This window comes from Rhinolophus sinicus, linkage group LG13 (genome assembly GCF_036562045.2).
Source record: "Rhinolophus sinicus isolate RSC01 linkage group LG13, ASM3656204v1, whole genome shotgun sequence".
Lineage (NCBI taxonomy): Eukaryota > Metazoa > Chordata > Mammalia > Chiroptera > Rhinolophidae > Rhinolophus > Rhinolophus sinicus.
In genome coordinates this window covers 41,803,423-41,821,077 of record NC_133762.1, presented here as the reverse complement: position 1 = coordinate 41,821,077, position 17,655 = coordinate 41,803,423, and the positions used below count along the sequence as shown (strand labels likewise).

The 17,655-nt window shown below is 39.4% G+C and overlaps 1 protein-coding gene across 5 annotated transcripts in view; it reads left to right on the top strand.

The window, feature by feature from the left end:
* Positions 1 to 17,655, top strand: part of DNAAF9 (dynein axonemal assembly factor 9) — a 116,835-nt gene that overhangs the window by 13,737 nt on the left and 85,443 nt on the right. For all 5 annotated transcript variants that reach the window (XM_074318062.1, XM_074318061.1, XM_074318060.1 and 2 more), the window contains 6 exons: positions 786 to 865; positions 4,459 to 4,578; positions 7,602 to 7,726; positions 8,432 to 8,528; positions 9,380 to 9,486; positions 15,667 to 15,744. In XM_074318062.1, coding sequence (XP_074174163.1) covers positions 786 to 865; positions 4,459 to 4,578; positions 7,602 to 7,726; positions 8,432 to 8,528; positions 9,380 to 9,486; positions 15,667 to 15,744 — 607 coding nt within the window. The remainder of the gene's footprint in view (positions 1 to 785; positions 866 to 4,458; positions 4,579 to 7,601; positions 7,727 to 8,431; positions 8,529 to 9,379; positions 9,487 to 15,666; positions 15,745 to 17,655) is intronic.

Below are 17,655 nucleotides of genomic sequence, written 5' to 3'. Positions count from 1 at the left end.
TTATGGTTTTAGGTTTATATTTAGGTCTTCATTTTAAATTAAATTTTGTATATGGTGTAATGTAAGGGTCCAAATTCATTCTTTTGCAGGTGGATATACAGTTTTTCCAAAACCGTTTATTGAAAAAACTGACCTTTCTCAGAATGAATAATCTTGGTACCCTTGTCAAAAATCGTTTGACCATAAGAACATTGTAGTAAGTGAAATAAGCCAGTCACAAAAGGAGTTTATTTCTGGGCTCTTTATTCTATTCCATTGTTTGTTCTATGTCTTTATGCCACTACCACCCTGTTTTGAATACTGTAGCTTGTAATGACAAATCCGAGCTTCCTTAGGTCTTAGACCAGGTTTTTTGGTTTTTATCTGTTTGATTTTGATTTTGATTTTTACCAGACTGGTGAGGACCACAGTTAGGGCAAGTCAGTGTGGTGGAAATTCTTCTTTGATAATCCTCAAAAATGAGAAGTCATTGGAGGTTCTTTCCGCTGAGCTGCTGAGTCCCAGTGCTGTCCTGCACTGAGTACGAGAGGGTCTTGGGCTCCATCCTCTATTGAGCCAGGGAGCCACTGACCATCCAGTTTGTAATCAGCAGTTCAGACTTAGTCTTCAGCCCAATTCTGCATAATAACTTCCGGAAAATAGAAGAGAGGGGAACACTGGACAACTCATTTTGGGGTTCTGATACCAAAACCAGACAAGGACCAGTTTCCATCCCATCAGTCCTTCCTCTCCATCATGCCTTTATGTGCTGGTATTCAGCGAGCTGATTTCTGTTCTTATTGCAGCTGTAGCCGACTCCGCCAGGTTCAGAGCATCCTGACCCAGAGCAGCAAGTCTCGACCTGACGGGATCCTCTTCATCCTAGGTCAGTGCTTTTAACAGGTGGGGCCGGGGCTCGGGCAACTCGGCATCTGTTCACAGGTAGGTATTGATAATAGTACCATTGTGAGATAAGCTGTGAAACAGCGTCCCCAGCTCTTGTTCCCCTGAAATTGGGTGCTGTTTTAATGAGGTTGGGTGAGATATCTGTAAGATAGGGAGCCCCTACCACAGACCAGGCACTTTGTACATATTATCTCGCAGCAGCCTTACAAGGGAGCAGTGTTGTCCCTTTTTTGTTAAGGAGGAGATTGAGATTCTGGGAGATGAAGCAGACTTGCTCAGGGCCATAGACTGGCAGAATTGGGCATCTATTCTTTAAAATTGTTTGTTATGAAAATATATCATAATTTAAAAATTAAGACAATACATGAATAATTATGAACACAGCTTCCTAACTGTCCCAGATATGAAGTCCCACTCCCCAGAGATAACACTGACAACTATATCTGTTTTTAACACAGTTAGGAATACTAAAGAATTGAGAAAGGCTCAACTTACGAGACTATCATAAGACCAAAATGTGTGTATTTTTTTAATGAAAACACATGTTGAAGAAATTGATGGGTTTGAGGTTGGGTGTGAAGATGGAGGTAAAAAGTTAATAGCCCTTCAGGACAAAGAACTTTATGTGAAAGTGAAGCAAGAAATCAGTGAGGAGACATTTGGTTGTCATCTTCTTAGACTCCTCTTGACTGTTACAGTTTTCAGACTTTCCTTGTTTTTTATGACCTCGACAGTTTTGAAGAGTGCTAGCCCAGTATTTTGTAGCATGTCCCCCTATTGGTTTGTTGTTGTTTTTTTTAATTAAAGTTTATTGGGGTGACAATTGTTAGTAAAGTTATATAAGTTTCAGGTTTACAATTCTGGAATACAGCATCTATATATCACGTTGTGTGTTTACCACCCAGAGTCATTTCTCCTTCCATCACCATATATTTGATTCCTTTTGCCCTCATCTACCACCTTCCTCCGCCCCACCCTCTGGTAACCACTAAATTATTGTCTATGTCTATGAGTTTGTGTTTCTTCATTTGTTTGTCTTGCTCCTTTGTTGTTTTCAGTTTTATATACCACATATCAATGAAATCACATGGTTCTCGACTTTTTGTCTTATTTCGCTTAGCATAATAATCTCAAGATCCATCCATGTTGTCGCAAATGACACTATGTCATCTTTTCTTATGGCAGAATAGTATTCCATGGTGTAAATATACCATATCTTCTTTATTTAATCATCTATCGAAGGATACTTTGGTCGTTTCCATGTCTTGGCCACTGTAAATAAAGCTGCAATGAACATTGGAGCACATATATTTTTATGGATAAATTTTTCAGATTTTTGGGGTAGATACCCAGGAGCCTCTGTTTGGGATTTTAAAATGTTTTTCTCATGATTAGAATGCGGTTATGGGTTTTGGGGTAGAAGACCCATGAAGTAACATGCTCTTGTCATCACATGATATCAAGGATACATACTATCAACATGGCTTTTCACTGTTTATATTGACTTTGGTCGCCTGGCTGAGATAGCATTTCAGGTTCTATACTGTAAAGTGTTCTCCTCACAAGTCCTTCCTTTGGAAGGAAGTCACTCTGCAGCCCATCCTTAGAAATAAGGGGTTATGTTCCATCAGCTGGAGGTAGGGATTATCTACATAAATTATTTGAAATTCTTTTGCATTGAAGATTTGTCTCTTCTCCTCTATTTATTCAGTTGTTTGTATCAGTATGGACTCATATATATTTATTTTCTACTTTGAGTTAAAATCCAGCACTACTTCATTTATACTTTGGGTTATAATCCACTACTAGTTCAAATTATTCCAGCTTTGGCCATTTGGAGCTCTTTCAGTTGACTCCTGTGTCTCTACTTTGATATATCCCCATCAAAGATTTTTAGTTTGTTTGTTTAGCACTTCTGTACTCCCTGGCACTATAAGGTGCCCTAGGCTTATTGTGCATATTTCCTGTTCCAGTCCAAAAATCAGCCTTTTCTCTAAGGAGCCCTTGTTGCTCCTATTGGAGAATGGTATTAGAAACACGGATCTGGGCCCTGAATGTGCTTTTTGCTGGGGTGTCATTGTTCCTATGCCCTCTCAGCTGACAGAGTGACGGAACATATTAGTGTACATTAACTGGTATATATACATGCACACATCTGTATCTATATTAAGCTAAACATGAATTCATATTAACGTCTCCAGCTCTAACCCGTTACCATATGGATCATTCTAGCTTCCTCCTCTTGCTTATCTATAAATACCCCTCCACCATCTATAAACTTGGCACCTACCGCATACCATCCATTTACTTGGTTAATTCCAGTATACATGTGTAGTAATATCGGATTTGTTAACCCATAATAATCCTATGGGAAACAACTTTATCAACTAAAGCATAGTGTTTACATATAGTTTCTTTTGCCTTTAATTTTACATGGTCAGTCTTTTTAATGTTAGCAATTTATGTAGCTGGAACCCTTAGTAGGGGACATGCTAAGGCAAGGCCTGCCCAGGCCACTGGTTATTTTGAACTGCATAGCCCTTTCAACTTTTGGCCTTATGGAGGCCAGGCCATTCCTGCTTTTGGTTTTTCATCTCTCCCTTTACCAGGTATTGGATGGGAAAGAACCGGGCTGTGCTGCTTTGATCTCAGCTAAGAAAGGAGTCCTCCCTATTCAAAGCCCCCTGACAAGGATAGTCCCTAAGCCCCTCTAATTTGAATGACCACTGATAGTCCTGTTTCCCAGGCTCCAGCCATATTTCCATTCTTAGAGCTCCTTCTGCTTCAACTCCTTCGTCTTAGCCTCACATGATAGCTGCCTTCTGCCTTTGACATGTCCCTCTTGCCCAGAGCCATAGCTCTGGGCCTTCACAGATACCCAGGAACCAGGTAGTGTATATGTGTGTGGCATTGAAAGGCAGTAGTGAAGGCAGTATTGTTTCATTTCCTTTTCATTTGTCTCTTAGCCAGCCCCACTGGACTGTAAGCTTCGTGAGGGCCATTTGTAGGCATTTTCACCACACCTTCCAGCATCCACACAGGGCTAGGCCTTGGGCCTGTTAAGTACTTGTGAAATGATGGGTATCTGTGGTTCCAGTCTCTTGTCCTCTACTTTATTTCTTTGACTTCATTTCAGAGTACCTTAATCCTCCTTTGTTTGATCCCACATGATTTGGGAAAGGTCTCTTTGAGAAGTGAATATTTTTCTGACATCTATTCCTATTCCAACTGAAAATATTCCAAAATCTTTAACCAGCCATGACAGGATTTGGATTATATTTTCTGGTTCCTTCTATCCTCAAGAATTGGTTTTTGGCAATTAACAGTTTCAATAATCTATACTCTTTGACTGTCTCTACTATATGGATCTATGAATCCAATTAAGGGTACTTGATGCTGAGTCCTGCTTCTTTCACAGAGAGTTGCTTAATTTGGTTTCCGGGTACAAAACTGGTCTGAGCTGTTGCCTTTTATGCTTAACCATCAGGGTTTTGCTGAGCAAGAGCAAACGGTTGGGGCTCATCTGTTCCCCATAGTGCAGTACAGCTGATCAGAGCCTTCTTTGTCTTGCAGGAATCGATAGTAGGTACAATGAAGGCTGCAGAGAGCTGGCAAATTATCTTCTGTTTGGTTTGTACAATCAGAATACCAGTGATTTTGAGAAAACGGGGTTTTCTGAAGAAGTTCTAGATGGTAAGTATATGTTGGTAAATCCTGTGTGAGAGAGGAATAGATGATTTATTTCTTTGGACCCTTATTTCATAGTCTTTTTATGGGAAAATATGATCAAATTTAAAATAGCCTGAAACTCCAGTAAATTTTTGCTTTTTTATTAATGAAAACCATTTCTTCTTTGCCACTATACTAAGTAATATGCTCCTATAGATCACCAGCTGGATGATAACAGACTAGCGATAAGTAGTTTTTAGAATCTGTTTACTGGGTAAATCAGCTTAGAGGGGAGAAGTAAACATCAGTGTTTGGCTTTCTCTCTTCTTGACAAGGTACTAGTTTTCCTCTGAATTGCCCATTGCATCTACCTGCTGGGAAGTTCAGATTGTGTGCATTGTCCTGTGAAAGCACTTTTAGCAGCTGAGGCAAGGATGAGCCTGCAGGCTATTCCTACAAGGAAGACTTCATGTGGATCTTCAGCTTAGCAACAAAGGCTCTTTGTCCCGCTCTGTCTTTGGGAATTGTGTCCTGCATGACTTTAATTCATGACTTCGCCCGTGACTACAATGCAGGCTTTCTGCTTACATTCCCCTTCCCTCCGCTCTGAGACACTCACCCTGTGTTGATGCGGGTGTGGGCTGATGCCCAGGAGCTATCTCTGATATCACATACTTAGCATCATGACTTGTCTGCCAGATGGGTCAGGAGATACAGGAATAGACAAATCAAATGGGACAAGAAACAGACAGCTCTTGTGAAGCAGCTGGGGGACACATGAAAGCAAACATCTGATGTTAGAATAATCTTGCTGTGGATCTAGTGCAGTGGTTCTCAACTGGGGTTAGTTTTATCCCCCAGGGGACATTTGCCAATATTTAAAGACATTTTTGTCACAACTAGACAGAGTGGGTAGAGGCCAGGGATGCTACTAACATCCTGCAGTGCACAGGACTGCCAGCCCCCCACAACCAGGAATGATCTGGTAGTGCCAAGCTTCAGAAACCTTGGTCTCGTGTATGTGACAATTCTTTTGTAGTAAAATTCTTGATAGTATCTACCCTTATAGATTGATTAAAAATTGCTTTCCGATTTGGAAGTGCAGAAAGAAGCTGAAATTATTTCCATTAAATCTTTTTTTCAGTTCAAATTTAGTTTCAGATACTGATTTTAAAAAAATGTGTCCTTACACTGTACAGCATCCACTGGTTTGGAAAGAATTCATCTTGGCAGCTCACTTAGAGAGCTATAAAAAAACCAGATGCTCATACCAGCCACACATTTCACTGCAGCCAAGGTTGCTAAGGACATTACAGTACTGAAATTAAGGCAAGAGTTTAAGTCCCTAAAGGTGTGCTTTTTTGCTTATCTTTTTGTCTTTATCATGTCACCTGGCACAATGCATGCTTATGAAATGAACATTTTCTTCCAAATTAATAAATTTCATCTTTTAAATTGGAGTAGTTGGAAAGCTGAGATCACCAGATTTTTGCTTCTACATCTCTGTCTCTAATTATATGAGAGGAAAAGAGGCCAACATGAAGGATTTATTTTAAAAAGAAACTTTTAAAATAATTTTTCTGTGTTCATCCAGTTCTCTTATGCTTGCTTCTTTTACCTATGTACTCTGTTACACTTTGTTAATAGTATGACAGCAGTCCTGTGAGACGCTGAATGCTAAATTAGGTTTAGAGTTACTGCAGTATTTTGTTTTATTGGATTCTTTGTGGTATGTTACACATTAGTATAGAGTACAACCTACACAGGAAGCCCTCAGGCTCTCCAAGTGTCATGAAACTCTTTATTTCTCAGCAGAGCATCTATGTATGATTCAGGGCAGGGCTCTTTTTAGCGGCCTGTGTGTGGAAGACCGTTGCATGAGAGGGGGCTCCTTTCCCACCCCTTGCCACCTTTTGACTCCAGAGCTCATCTTAGAGTCAACAGTGAAGAGGCTGCTCCACACTGTGTTCTCTGGGACACCTTGGGTCTGACCAAGTGGAATTCAGAGTGGCTTGAAAGGCCACCACCATAATGGAGCTTTATTAAGAGGCCACCCAGCTGCATGGTCAGCTGTAGTCAGTGTTCCTGTTTTTGTACATTATGGTCTGTCATACTGTTACTGTGTTGGCATTGCCCTAAACCTGCTGCCTCAGATGCTCCCTGCTCCCATGCTTCTCTCTCACCTCCAGCCAACTCCTCCAGCCACTTCCCTGGCATCATCTTGTTAGAGAGAGGTCTAATGCTCTGCGTTATGAGGAGCCATGGAATGGAGCCTCTGCTTTTCTTCTGGAAGTGTCACTATTCAAACTGCTTTAATCGTCCTGCCCCATTCTATAGCTCTTCTGTTAGTTTATCTGGATTTATTTGCATTCTTGGGATTCTTTATTTATTACCAACAACCATGGCTATTCCTTAACAGCCTTAATAGTGAGCTGCTGATCTATTTATAGAAACCCTGTCCACTATCTCTACTTCCTTCCTCCCTGCCTTTCCTGTGTAGAGTTCACTCCCGTACATAAGTAACCCTTCCCGAAGCTGATAGGCAATGCCCCCAGGCCCGTGAATGCCTTGAGTCAGATGAGCCAACAGCCAAGAGCTTCAGGCACTGAAGTCTGCAAGAGAACCATTCAGTGGCTATATTTGGTGCTTTAGGCTACTGAGTTTCCATTTAGAATTTATCTCTGCAAGGAAGTACACATCCGAGTTTGGTACTACAGATTTAAGTGTGTTGCACTTTGCAAAACACCCTAAAGGCTGTTCTTTTGACTTGGTCTGTGCCTGCATAGCCATCACCAGAGGGCCGCAGTGGTGGGAGCATCACATGAGGACGAGGAAATCCTTGCTGTATACACTTGAGTGTTCTACAGTCACTTTGAAGCACACGGCGTAATTAAAGAATTTTCAGTTGAGAGTTTTGTTACATTGTCTTTGGAGTAGTTTTAATGGTTTTACTAACTATGGTAAATATCTAAAGAAAATGTCTAAAGAAAATGCCTTTGAAAATCTTGTTTTAATTTTTTGTTTGTTTGTTGTGTTGTTTTTTGCAGATGTAATTATATTGATTAAATCCGACAGTGTCCATCTGTACTGTAATCCTGTGAACTATCGCTATCTCTTACCCTACGTGGCACATTGGAGAAATCTGCATTTCCACTGCATGACCGAAAATGAGGTGAGGAGAAAAGATAGAATAGGCACTTAAAAACACTCTAAGAATACTGTTTCAGGAAAGTGTAGATCTGAAACAGGAGGACCCTAAAAAAGTTAAATTGCAGCATGTGGTTACACGAAAAAGGTTATTTGTTTTAGTGGAACTTTTCATATTTCATTATGAGGCTACCTTACGGATGAGATACATGCCTGAAGGAAACAAACAGGGCTCTTCAATAGAGACCCACTGGTAGGCTTGTGAACCTGCCTTCCTGCCTGCTTCATTACCAACGTGCACACATTCTCTTAGGGGACTAGTGCCTGTGTACTGTACTGTCCCAGGAGAATTTGATAAGCTTTGTGACATTTCTGTGTTTGAATTTCTTGGTGTCTGTTTCTGTTTCCCTTTGGGTCCATTTCAAGGGTTTGGCTGGAAATCAAGTTGAGATTTGAGATTTAGAATTTCATGGAAATTGTGACCTGATAAGTGTCAAGTTTTATCTCTTGCATTTAGGAGTCCATTTTAAGTTGATTTGTATGTGGTGTGAGGTAAGGGAATGACAGTGTTTCTGACCAGCAAATACAAAATGTTGGCTTTGGAAATACCCTCCTGGGTGCAGTCTTCTATAAATGTCATTTGGGACAACTCTGATGAAATGCAGAGAATATATGAGACTTTGTGTGATGTCTCGTCAGAACCTGCTTTTCTTTCAATTTCCCTCTTTAGTATGAAGATGAGGAAGCTGCAGAAGAATTTAAAATTGCTAGCTTTGTGGACATGGTTCGAGACTGTAGTAAAATTGGCGTTCCTTACAGCTCCCAAGGTGAGTTTCTGGCAGTGAGCCATTTTACATTTTAACCTTGCTTGGATGGCGTGTAAATCACGTGTCCCTATTTCTCCTTTAAGTGGAGGCATTCAACTGGGAAACCTATTGATTTTCACTAAAGGCAGCAGCTCAAGCGGAAAGAAATTTGGGAACTTTCCTATGCAAGCTTGTATTCATAACTGAAGTTTCTGCAGCAACACAGCAGGCCACCTACAGTCAGATGGAAGAACTGATAAGAGGTTACCACAGTTGTCATGTGTGGATGTGTGGCCTCTTGGTAATAATAAATAGTAATTAAGCAGCTGTTAAAAATATACTACCAGTGAGGTTCAAAAATGTGTAAAAGAAATATACGAAAAAATCAAGGTTAACAGTGCTTATTATGTCTTATTTTTTTAAAAACTTGCACATTGAAGCTATTGTTCTAAGAAAGGAAAATTTTTGATTTGGTAATTTTCCATTGAGGAAGTTGGTTTGCTATGTTTCTTGCGGGAGAGGAGCCAAGTTTGGGTCTGTTAATAATTATATCCACTAAGTGAGGCAAGTCAGATGTAATAGGCCACTTATTTATTCATTTATTTATTTACTCACTTATAAAACCAGAATGTGAAAACATACTATAGAGAAGTCTGAATTTATGTAACTCAATTATGGTTTGAATTTTCCTTGGTTTTCATTTTGTATTTCTTGTCTTAATGTCTAGCCACTTTATCTGTTTCAATTTTATTTTGCTAGATGAGGCTGTGGTGACCTTGTGAGAAATGATGCCTGTAACCACATTAGATCAGGTTTAGACTGTTATATCCAGGATGGTATTTGATACATGTTGTTGTATTTGATTCCTCTAGGTCACTTGCAGATATTTGATATGTTTGTAGTGGAGAAGTGGCCAATTGTACAGGCTTTTGCACTTGAGGGCATTGGAGGGGATGGATTTTTTACCATGAAATACGAGGTATGTATGAAGAGCAGCATGCCTGGTTTTTATGAAGAGCCCACAGTGTGGGTTTGCATCATTGTAACACTCTGAAAAGCTGGCAATGACCTGCCAAAGGCATGGAGCAGGTGAAAAGACTTGAAATGATAAATAGTTGCCCTTTAAGGCTAGTCCCCAAACTGAGCTCCTATGTACTTTCTTCTTGGAGTTCTTCTGTTCTTCCTCACCATTCCCCATTCTGAGTTCCTTGTTCTTCTTGTCTGTTCCTTTAGCATCCTAGGCTGACTCTTATGTTGTTATACATTTGTCATATACCCCCCCCTCACCCCTGGTCTCTGGACTGGAAGCTCCTTGAGATCCAAAACAGTTCTTTTTGTTGTTTTTGTTGTTGTTCATATCTCAGAAATTCGTATCATTTGGGAACTATTCAAGAGCAATGAAAGGGACAGTGCAGAATTTTGTATAAGTGCTCTATACCAGAGGAATAAAAGGGTTAGCGCTTGTGGTAAGAACAGTATCTTTTATTTTAGTATTCTTTGTATCTAGTAAATGCCCAGTAAATGCTTGTTAAGTGGATTAATGAATGAGCCTGGGAGAGGAGGGTCATCCAGAGTCCATGTCAGGGAGGATGGCCTGGTAGGTGAGTAGCACCACCACAGGCATCTGTATGCCTCCCAAGGATCCCCACTGAGATGACCTGCCCCCAGCACAGGAAACCAGGGAGAGGGAGCACTGACATGCTAGAAATGGAGACATACTATTAGGAATAGAATAAGTGGGATCTTTGGAAGCCAGGCCCAGGACTAATTCCTACCCTCCTGAGAAGTAGCAGTGTCCCTAGGAAATGAATGGAGGTTTACCTGGCAGACTGTGTAATGTAGAAGAGCATGGGCTATAGAGCTGAAGAGAAGCACACCATTCATCTCCACTTTTTCTGCTCCCAACTGCAGTATTCTCACATGGACTACAAGTAGCAGAGAAGGCTGTGGAATCTGCTGCTGATAGGAAGTAATGCTCAGCAGTTTAGATGACTGATCAACTCTGCATTATACTCTCTACTCCACTCTGATTCACATACCAAGGGCCTGATAGAAAGGTTCTTGCCACCTTGGAAGGCTAAGAGAAAGAGGACTACATGTACTTATAACTTAATTTTTTAAACTTCTGTTTTTTTTTCATGGCCATACCCAGAAGAAAGTTATTAATTTACAGGATGTTTTGTCCCTGGTGTGGTAGGTGCCAACATGAAAAAAGAAGCCAGACCCACGTAACATTTACTTGGTATTTAGGCTGGGCCAAGCTGTTACGGATATAGAGAACTCTTTCTTCCTGGGAAGCAGTATAGGGAAGTTCCTCTGTTAGGACTTCCCTGCCTCCATCTTCTTTCTTCTTATTCTCTAGCTGCTGGAACTGTGATCTGGTAATGTAAAATTACATCAACTAGCTCCCCAAGGGGAGGATTCTAATACCAAACTTCTGAATAAAGAGAGTAACCGTACAGCAAGCATTCATTCACCTTTTTTTATAGGCAAATATAAGATCTTCATGTTGAAAGTTAAAATAAGACTTATAAAAACATTAGAAAAATATAAGAAAGAGACCATAGCATATTGGATACAGGGATAGAGCAGCATGATTTTTTAAAAGATTTCTCTAGGAAATAATATAAAAATTGAGAAAAATCTCTTTTGTATTTTTTTAAGAATGGCATTTGTAAAAATAGAAATGAGATATGGTAGGTAGAGCAAGCAAATTAAAACGGGAGGTGGATGACGTAAGGAAAGATTATAATAAATCTCAAAATTGGTTAGTAGAATTAAAATTTGCATTTAAAAATAAATCAAATTCACTACCCCCCACATAATATAATCAGTTGACATACTTGAAAAGGTGTTCCAGAATACAGAGAAAGGGGCCAGGTAGATTAAATCAATGAGGAGGAAGAAGATGAAATGGAAATTGGTGATATTGAAAATGAAGGCATTAATTGCAAGTCGTTATGTAATAGTCTATGCCTCCACCCCACCACCACCATCATCCAAGTGACAGGCAACCAATTGCCACTTCTACCCTAGGAAAACAAGGGACAAGGATGAGTGGATGGAATTCTCCAAAGAAATTGAAAAAGAAGACAAAGAGAACTCATTGGTTCGTGTAGCTTTTGTCGCCTGAGAGTAAAGCTCTCCACATTTTGACATTTAGAATATAAGTGGGTAGGGATCCTGAAATAACAGCCTCCTTCCTGTCTGTCTGCAGTCCCTAAAAAAAACTTCCTGGTAGTTGATTAGCTCTGCTGAGAGCATAAAGCTTCCAATCAGCCTGTCCATTTGAAAATGTAAGCAGGCCACCAAAGAGCACCAGACATTTCACTTAATACCTACAACTTAAAAGATAAACATTTTTTTGAAAAAGGACCTTTTGAATAAGACCCAAAGATAATTTAAGATACAGAGGAATACTCAAGACACAAAACTCTCCTTGGGATGCCCAGAGAAATGTAAGATTTTTGACAACCATAGAACAAGTGTTGTATGTTATGATAAATGAATGTAAGGAAAATAAGAGCTCTGGAAAGTTACAGTTGATAAAATCAATAGAGGATTTAGAAGGTAAAGTTTTGAAAATCTCTAAAAATGTAGAATAATAAAATCAAGGAGATAGTAAATATGAGAAAAAAGTTAAGACATGAAGAACTCATCTAAGAAATCTGATACCCAACAAGTAGAAGTTCCAGAAAGATAGAGCAGAGATTTCAAAAGGGAGAACATTTTTTAAAAAAGAATAAACATTTCCAGTGTAAAGAGAAACACTTAAATTAGATCACTTAGCAACTGTGAATGGGAAGAAAAAGTCTTAAATCTATTGATGCCTTTTTTGAACACTAAAGATAAAAGAATATAATAAGAAGCTTCCAGGGGTGGCCAGTTGGCTCAGTTGGTTAGAGCTCAGTGCTCATAACACCAAGGTCGCTGGTTTGATTCCCACATGGTCCAGTGAACTGCGCCCTCCACAACTAGATTGAAAACAGTGACTTGACTTGGAGCTGATGGGTCCTGGAAAATCACACTGTTCCCCAATATTCCCCAATACAAATTTAAAAAAAAAGAAAAGAAAAAAACTTCTAGAAATAAAAAGAAAAAAACTAAGTCACCTACAATAAGACAACAGGAACCAGATTCCTCTCCTCCAAACAAAACAAATAACAGACAAACATACACAAAACAAAATATGTGAAGCAATGGTTTCAAGACACTAGATGTCAGGTAATGAGGAATAGTGATTCCCTGAAAGATAGACATGAATCACTGCTTTCAGAAATTTTCCAGGCTATGACACAGAGAGGGTGTACCCAGGTAGAGCCCAGTGCACTTTCAGAATTGAGGGGAGGCAGCTGAGAGTCTGGTGAGACCAAGGAAGCTGGAGTAATAAAGAAGAAAGAGTTGCCCAGAGACAAAACTCCCAAGATCTACCAAGATCCCCTGTCCCTGATTCATTTCAAGTGTTCAACAGAGTATTGATCAATGCATTCATGCATGAGGTAACTACTGAAGGTGGAGGGGCAAAAAAACATCTGTAAGTATTCAAGCACAGTGCCTGATGCATGCTGAAAGCTGTGAGTGCCTGGCCACACCAGTTAGATTGGTAAAATACATAATTCACAGAGTATTGGGTAGAGTCGTCAGGAGGGTTTGTCTCGGTAGTGGGCAATAATCAGCCCTAAACTGAGCACTGCTCTAGACCCTGTAAACAAATCATAATAGCAAGACCTAAAAAGGATCAAATTGTTTGCATGTTACTTAACTGCATACCAGAACAAAGCATAAAAATACTCATAGGAATACAAAAATACCTAGCACCCAACAAAGTAAAACTCACAATGTCTGGCATCCAAAGATTATCTGGGTTACAAAGAAGCAGGAAAATAAGACTGATAATATAATCAAATTGACCTAAAATTGACAGAAATATTAGAAGTAGCAGACAAGGACATTAAACAGTTATTTTGATTGTATCCCATATGTTCAAGAAGCTAAAGGAAAGATTGAACGTGTTAGAAAATATAAAGACCGAAACTGAACTTCTCAAGATGAAAATTGCAGTGTCTAAAATAAAAAAATATGTCGGATGGGATTAACAGAAGATTAGACACTGCATAAGAAAAGATTAGTGAATTTGAAGCCATAGCAATAGAAACCATCCAAGAAGAAGCACAGAGAGAATAAAGAATCCCAAAGAATGGAAAGAGCATCAGTGATAAATCAGCTGTGAGGACAATATAAGGACATTTTAATACTCAAAATTTGCCTCCCATTAATCTTTCTTAGAAAGCTATTGAAGGATGTGCTCCAGCAAACAAGGGAGTTAAGAAAGATGAGATAAGTGAGGAGATAAGGAGATGATGGAACCAAATCCATCATCTATGAGCTCCAGGATGATAGCAAAGAAAAGTCTCAAAGTGAAAGTGGTAGTTGGGCAGCAAGTTTACATAACATGATATGAAGCAAGAAGAAAAAAAAATTGACAGATTGTCTGATATGTTTAAGCCAGGGTTCTCAATTGGGATGACTTTGCTACCCCTCCCCACTCCACCCCCCCAAGACATTTCACAATGTTTGGAAATACTTTTGGTTTGCCTGTGCGGGGGTGGGGGTGGTGCTGCTGCTAAGCCCCCCACAGTGCCCCGGCAGCCCCTCACAACAAAGAAATATCTGGCCCAAAATGACAATAGAATTGCTGTCAAGAAACCCTAGTGTAAGCATACTAGTAAATTGGGTGGGAAAATTAGAAAAAAATTCAGAATTGATTTTTTGAATTTTTTTATTTACACAGGTAAAAAAAGTGAAGCTGTGGGTAGCTCTAGGAAAAACAAAATTTGTTTAAGAAAGCAAATAGTATAGTATGTACTTGGCCTGCAATAAATAATATATATATGGTCTTAATATTATAAACAGTAATTACTGGTATAACTAAAAAAGTCATTATGATATTAGATAATGCTAGGCTGTGTCTGTGTGGGGATGGGCGTATTGCTATAAGTCAATATTTAATTTCTAAATTGATAAATCAAGAAATAGTTGGGTGGCCAGTTAGCTCAGTTGGTTAGAGTGTGGTGCTGGTAGCACCAAGGTTGCTGGTTCTATCCCTGCATGGGCCACTGTGAGCTGCACCCTCCTTAAAAAAAAAAAAAAAAAATGACAGACGTGTATTATAATGAAATATGAAGGTAACTACCAGAAGAAAATGTTAAAAGACTTCTAAGTGGCAGCCTGAGGAGTGAGACTGGCGGAGGTTTGTGAAAGGTTGGAGGAGGAGATTAAAATTTTTTAATAACAAGCCTTTAGTACTATTTGATTTTTTTTGAAAGATTTTATTGGGGAAGGGGAACAGGACTTTATTGGGGGAACAGTGTGTACTTCCAGGAGTTTTTTCCAAGTCAAGTTGTTGTCCTCTCAATCTTAGTTGTGAAGGGTGCCATTCAGCTTCAAGTTGTTGTCCTTTCAGTGTTAGTTGTGGAGGGCGCAGCTCAGCTCCAGGTCCAATTGCCGTTGCTAGTTGCAGGGGGCACAGTCCACCATCCCTTGTGGGAGTCGAACCAGCAACCTTGTGGTTGAGAGGACGCGCTCCAACCAACTGAGCCATCCGGGAGCTTGGCAGCAGCTCACCTCAAGGTGCCGTGTTCAATCTTAGTTGCACGGGGTGGGGCCCACCATCCCTTGCGGGATTCAAGGAATTGAACTGACAACCTTGTGGTTGAGAGCCCACTGGCCCATGTGGGAATCGAACCGGCAACTTTCGGAGTTAGGAGTATGGAGCTCTAACTTCCTGAGCCACCGGGCCGGCTCCAGTACAATTTGATTTTTTTAAAACCATGGCATGTATTGTTTTAATTCAAAATTATTTTAAATGCAAAAAGTATAATATATATGTATATATGTTTGCATATATGTATATAAATATAAATGCCCATCATTGCAGATATGCAAAAAGTGTACCAAAGTTTCTGAAAAGATAGCTTCCTTGAATGGGACAGTATTTATTAATTTGTATAGGTTCTAATATAATTGATAAAAATTTGATTTATTATTCTAATCACTGAGTTTTCACTAAGATAGGCATTTCTGAATGTCAGAAAATAATTTAGATTATCCTACTGATATTGACTCTCAATTATTTCAATTTTTCGCCCTTGTGTTTCAGTTGCAGGATGTGAGTTTGAATCTATGGAATGTCTACAGCAAGATGGATCCTATGTCTCTGGAGAGTTTGCTTTCAGAAGTAAGGAGCCAAACTGTATTTAATGTATATAAATATTACAGCCAGCCCAATTATCCACTAATGGTATTTAACTTGAAGAAATGCAAGATGTACTTTAGTTTGCTTTAGTCAAAGAAATTGCAGTTTCTTCTCTGATTGTTGTCTTGAACTCCTTGGGAGTGGAAGGGGACCTGGAAAAGTGATATTACCTCTTCCACTTTGAGGAAACCTCACCTGAGGTCAGACCAAGGTCACCTGCCTGGTCCAGGGTTTAGGTTTTCACCTAAAGACATTCTTTCTGTTGGGCTGACTTTAGAAAAAAAAATACAGAGGGTGTCTTTTTGCACTCTTTCTCTGGCATGAAAAGATTAAAAAGATAGGGTATGGCGTAAAGGAATCAAGGATTAGAGCAGGGGTCGGCAAACTTTTTCTCCAAAAAACTACATAGTAATGTTTTAGGGTTTGTGTGCCCAATTACTCAACAATGCCATTGTGGCCTGAGAGCAGCCGCAGACATTGCTTAAACAGATGGGTGTGTTTGTGTTCCAAAGAAGCTACAAAAATAAGTGACCTGCCTACAGACCATAATTTGTTAACTCCTGGATTAGAGGGTCACGCATTAATATTTCATCTGAACTTTGAAGGAAAAATTCAGGATGGGCAAAGCAATTTGCAATGAGGAGCACCAAACAAAACTAAGGAATAGGTACTTGGGTTAAACAGCTCAGTAGTGTCTCTTAGTGGTGATGGGTAGATAGGCATAGGAAAAGAACAGCTCGTAGCCTTTTATTGGGGTTAGCCATGATCTCAAGACCAACAAAGATAACTCATAAAAATCAAAGTTACACACTAGTCTCAAATATAATGCTTGTATTTTAAGTAAAATAATAGCAAACAACTCAGAACCATGTTAAAAGAATATTCTGTGGTGAAGGTGGGTTTATTAAGGGTTCAGTATTTACTTTAATATCAGGAAATGTATTAATGTAATCACTGTACTAATTTTTCTTCTTGGAACCATTTGTAATGACTCCATAGATGCCAAAAAGGCATTTGATAGAAGTGAACATCCGTTCTGTTTAAACATTTCTCATAAAATAGAAATCTAAAAGAAAAATCTGAACTTACTGTTCTTTGAAAAGACATCATCATCATCATCATCATCATCATCGTCAACCCATGGTTCTCCTAAATTATGGAAAAAGTGAAAATGCAAGAATTTATAGCATTAAGAGTGTAATAAGAACGATAAGGAAAATTTAACCACAGTTAAAGAAGAGAACTAAGTAGTTTAGGAGTTTGTGCAGGTGTCCGAGTCCCATGTTCCACTTGCATGCAGTGCCCTGAATGTGAGGACGCTGTAGGTCATACATGGAGGCTAACATAGCATTGCAGTTTTGAGGACATTACAAGCTTCTCTGGAGTCCGTGAAGAGGGACCACTCAGGAGATCACCTTTAATTGCATCTGGAGCAACAGTGACATGTAACTGAAAAAGCAACAGTGGTGATCACCATGGGCTGTAGACCGGGTACTATCCTGGTTATCTGACTTCCAGTGAGCTTGGTATTCGTAGATGATAGGAAGAAGTGGAAGGAAGCCCTTTTAGTGCCTGATAGTGGCCTCCTCATCTATCTGGAAGAGTAAAGACTCAGAGCTATATTTAATTTAACTTAGAAAGAATAAAGTAAGATGGTATTTCTTGTACCAAAATGTGGTTGAGCACACTACACTATGGAGAGTTCTTACAAATCAATAAGAAAAATACAGCAGTGAGAACTGGGGGACAACAGGAATTGGCTGTTCACAAAATAAGATATAAAAATGGCCATGATTTTCCATTCCTAGTTAGGGATATAGAAAGTGGAAAGAAATCATAGCTGTTACCCTAACAACTAAAACAATCTGAATAAGCAACAAAATGATGGTTTAA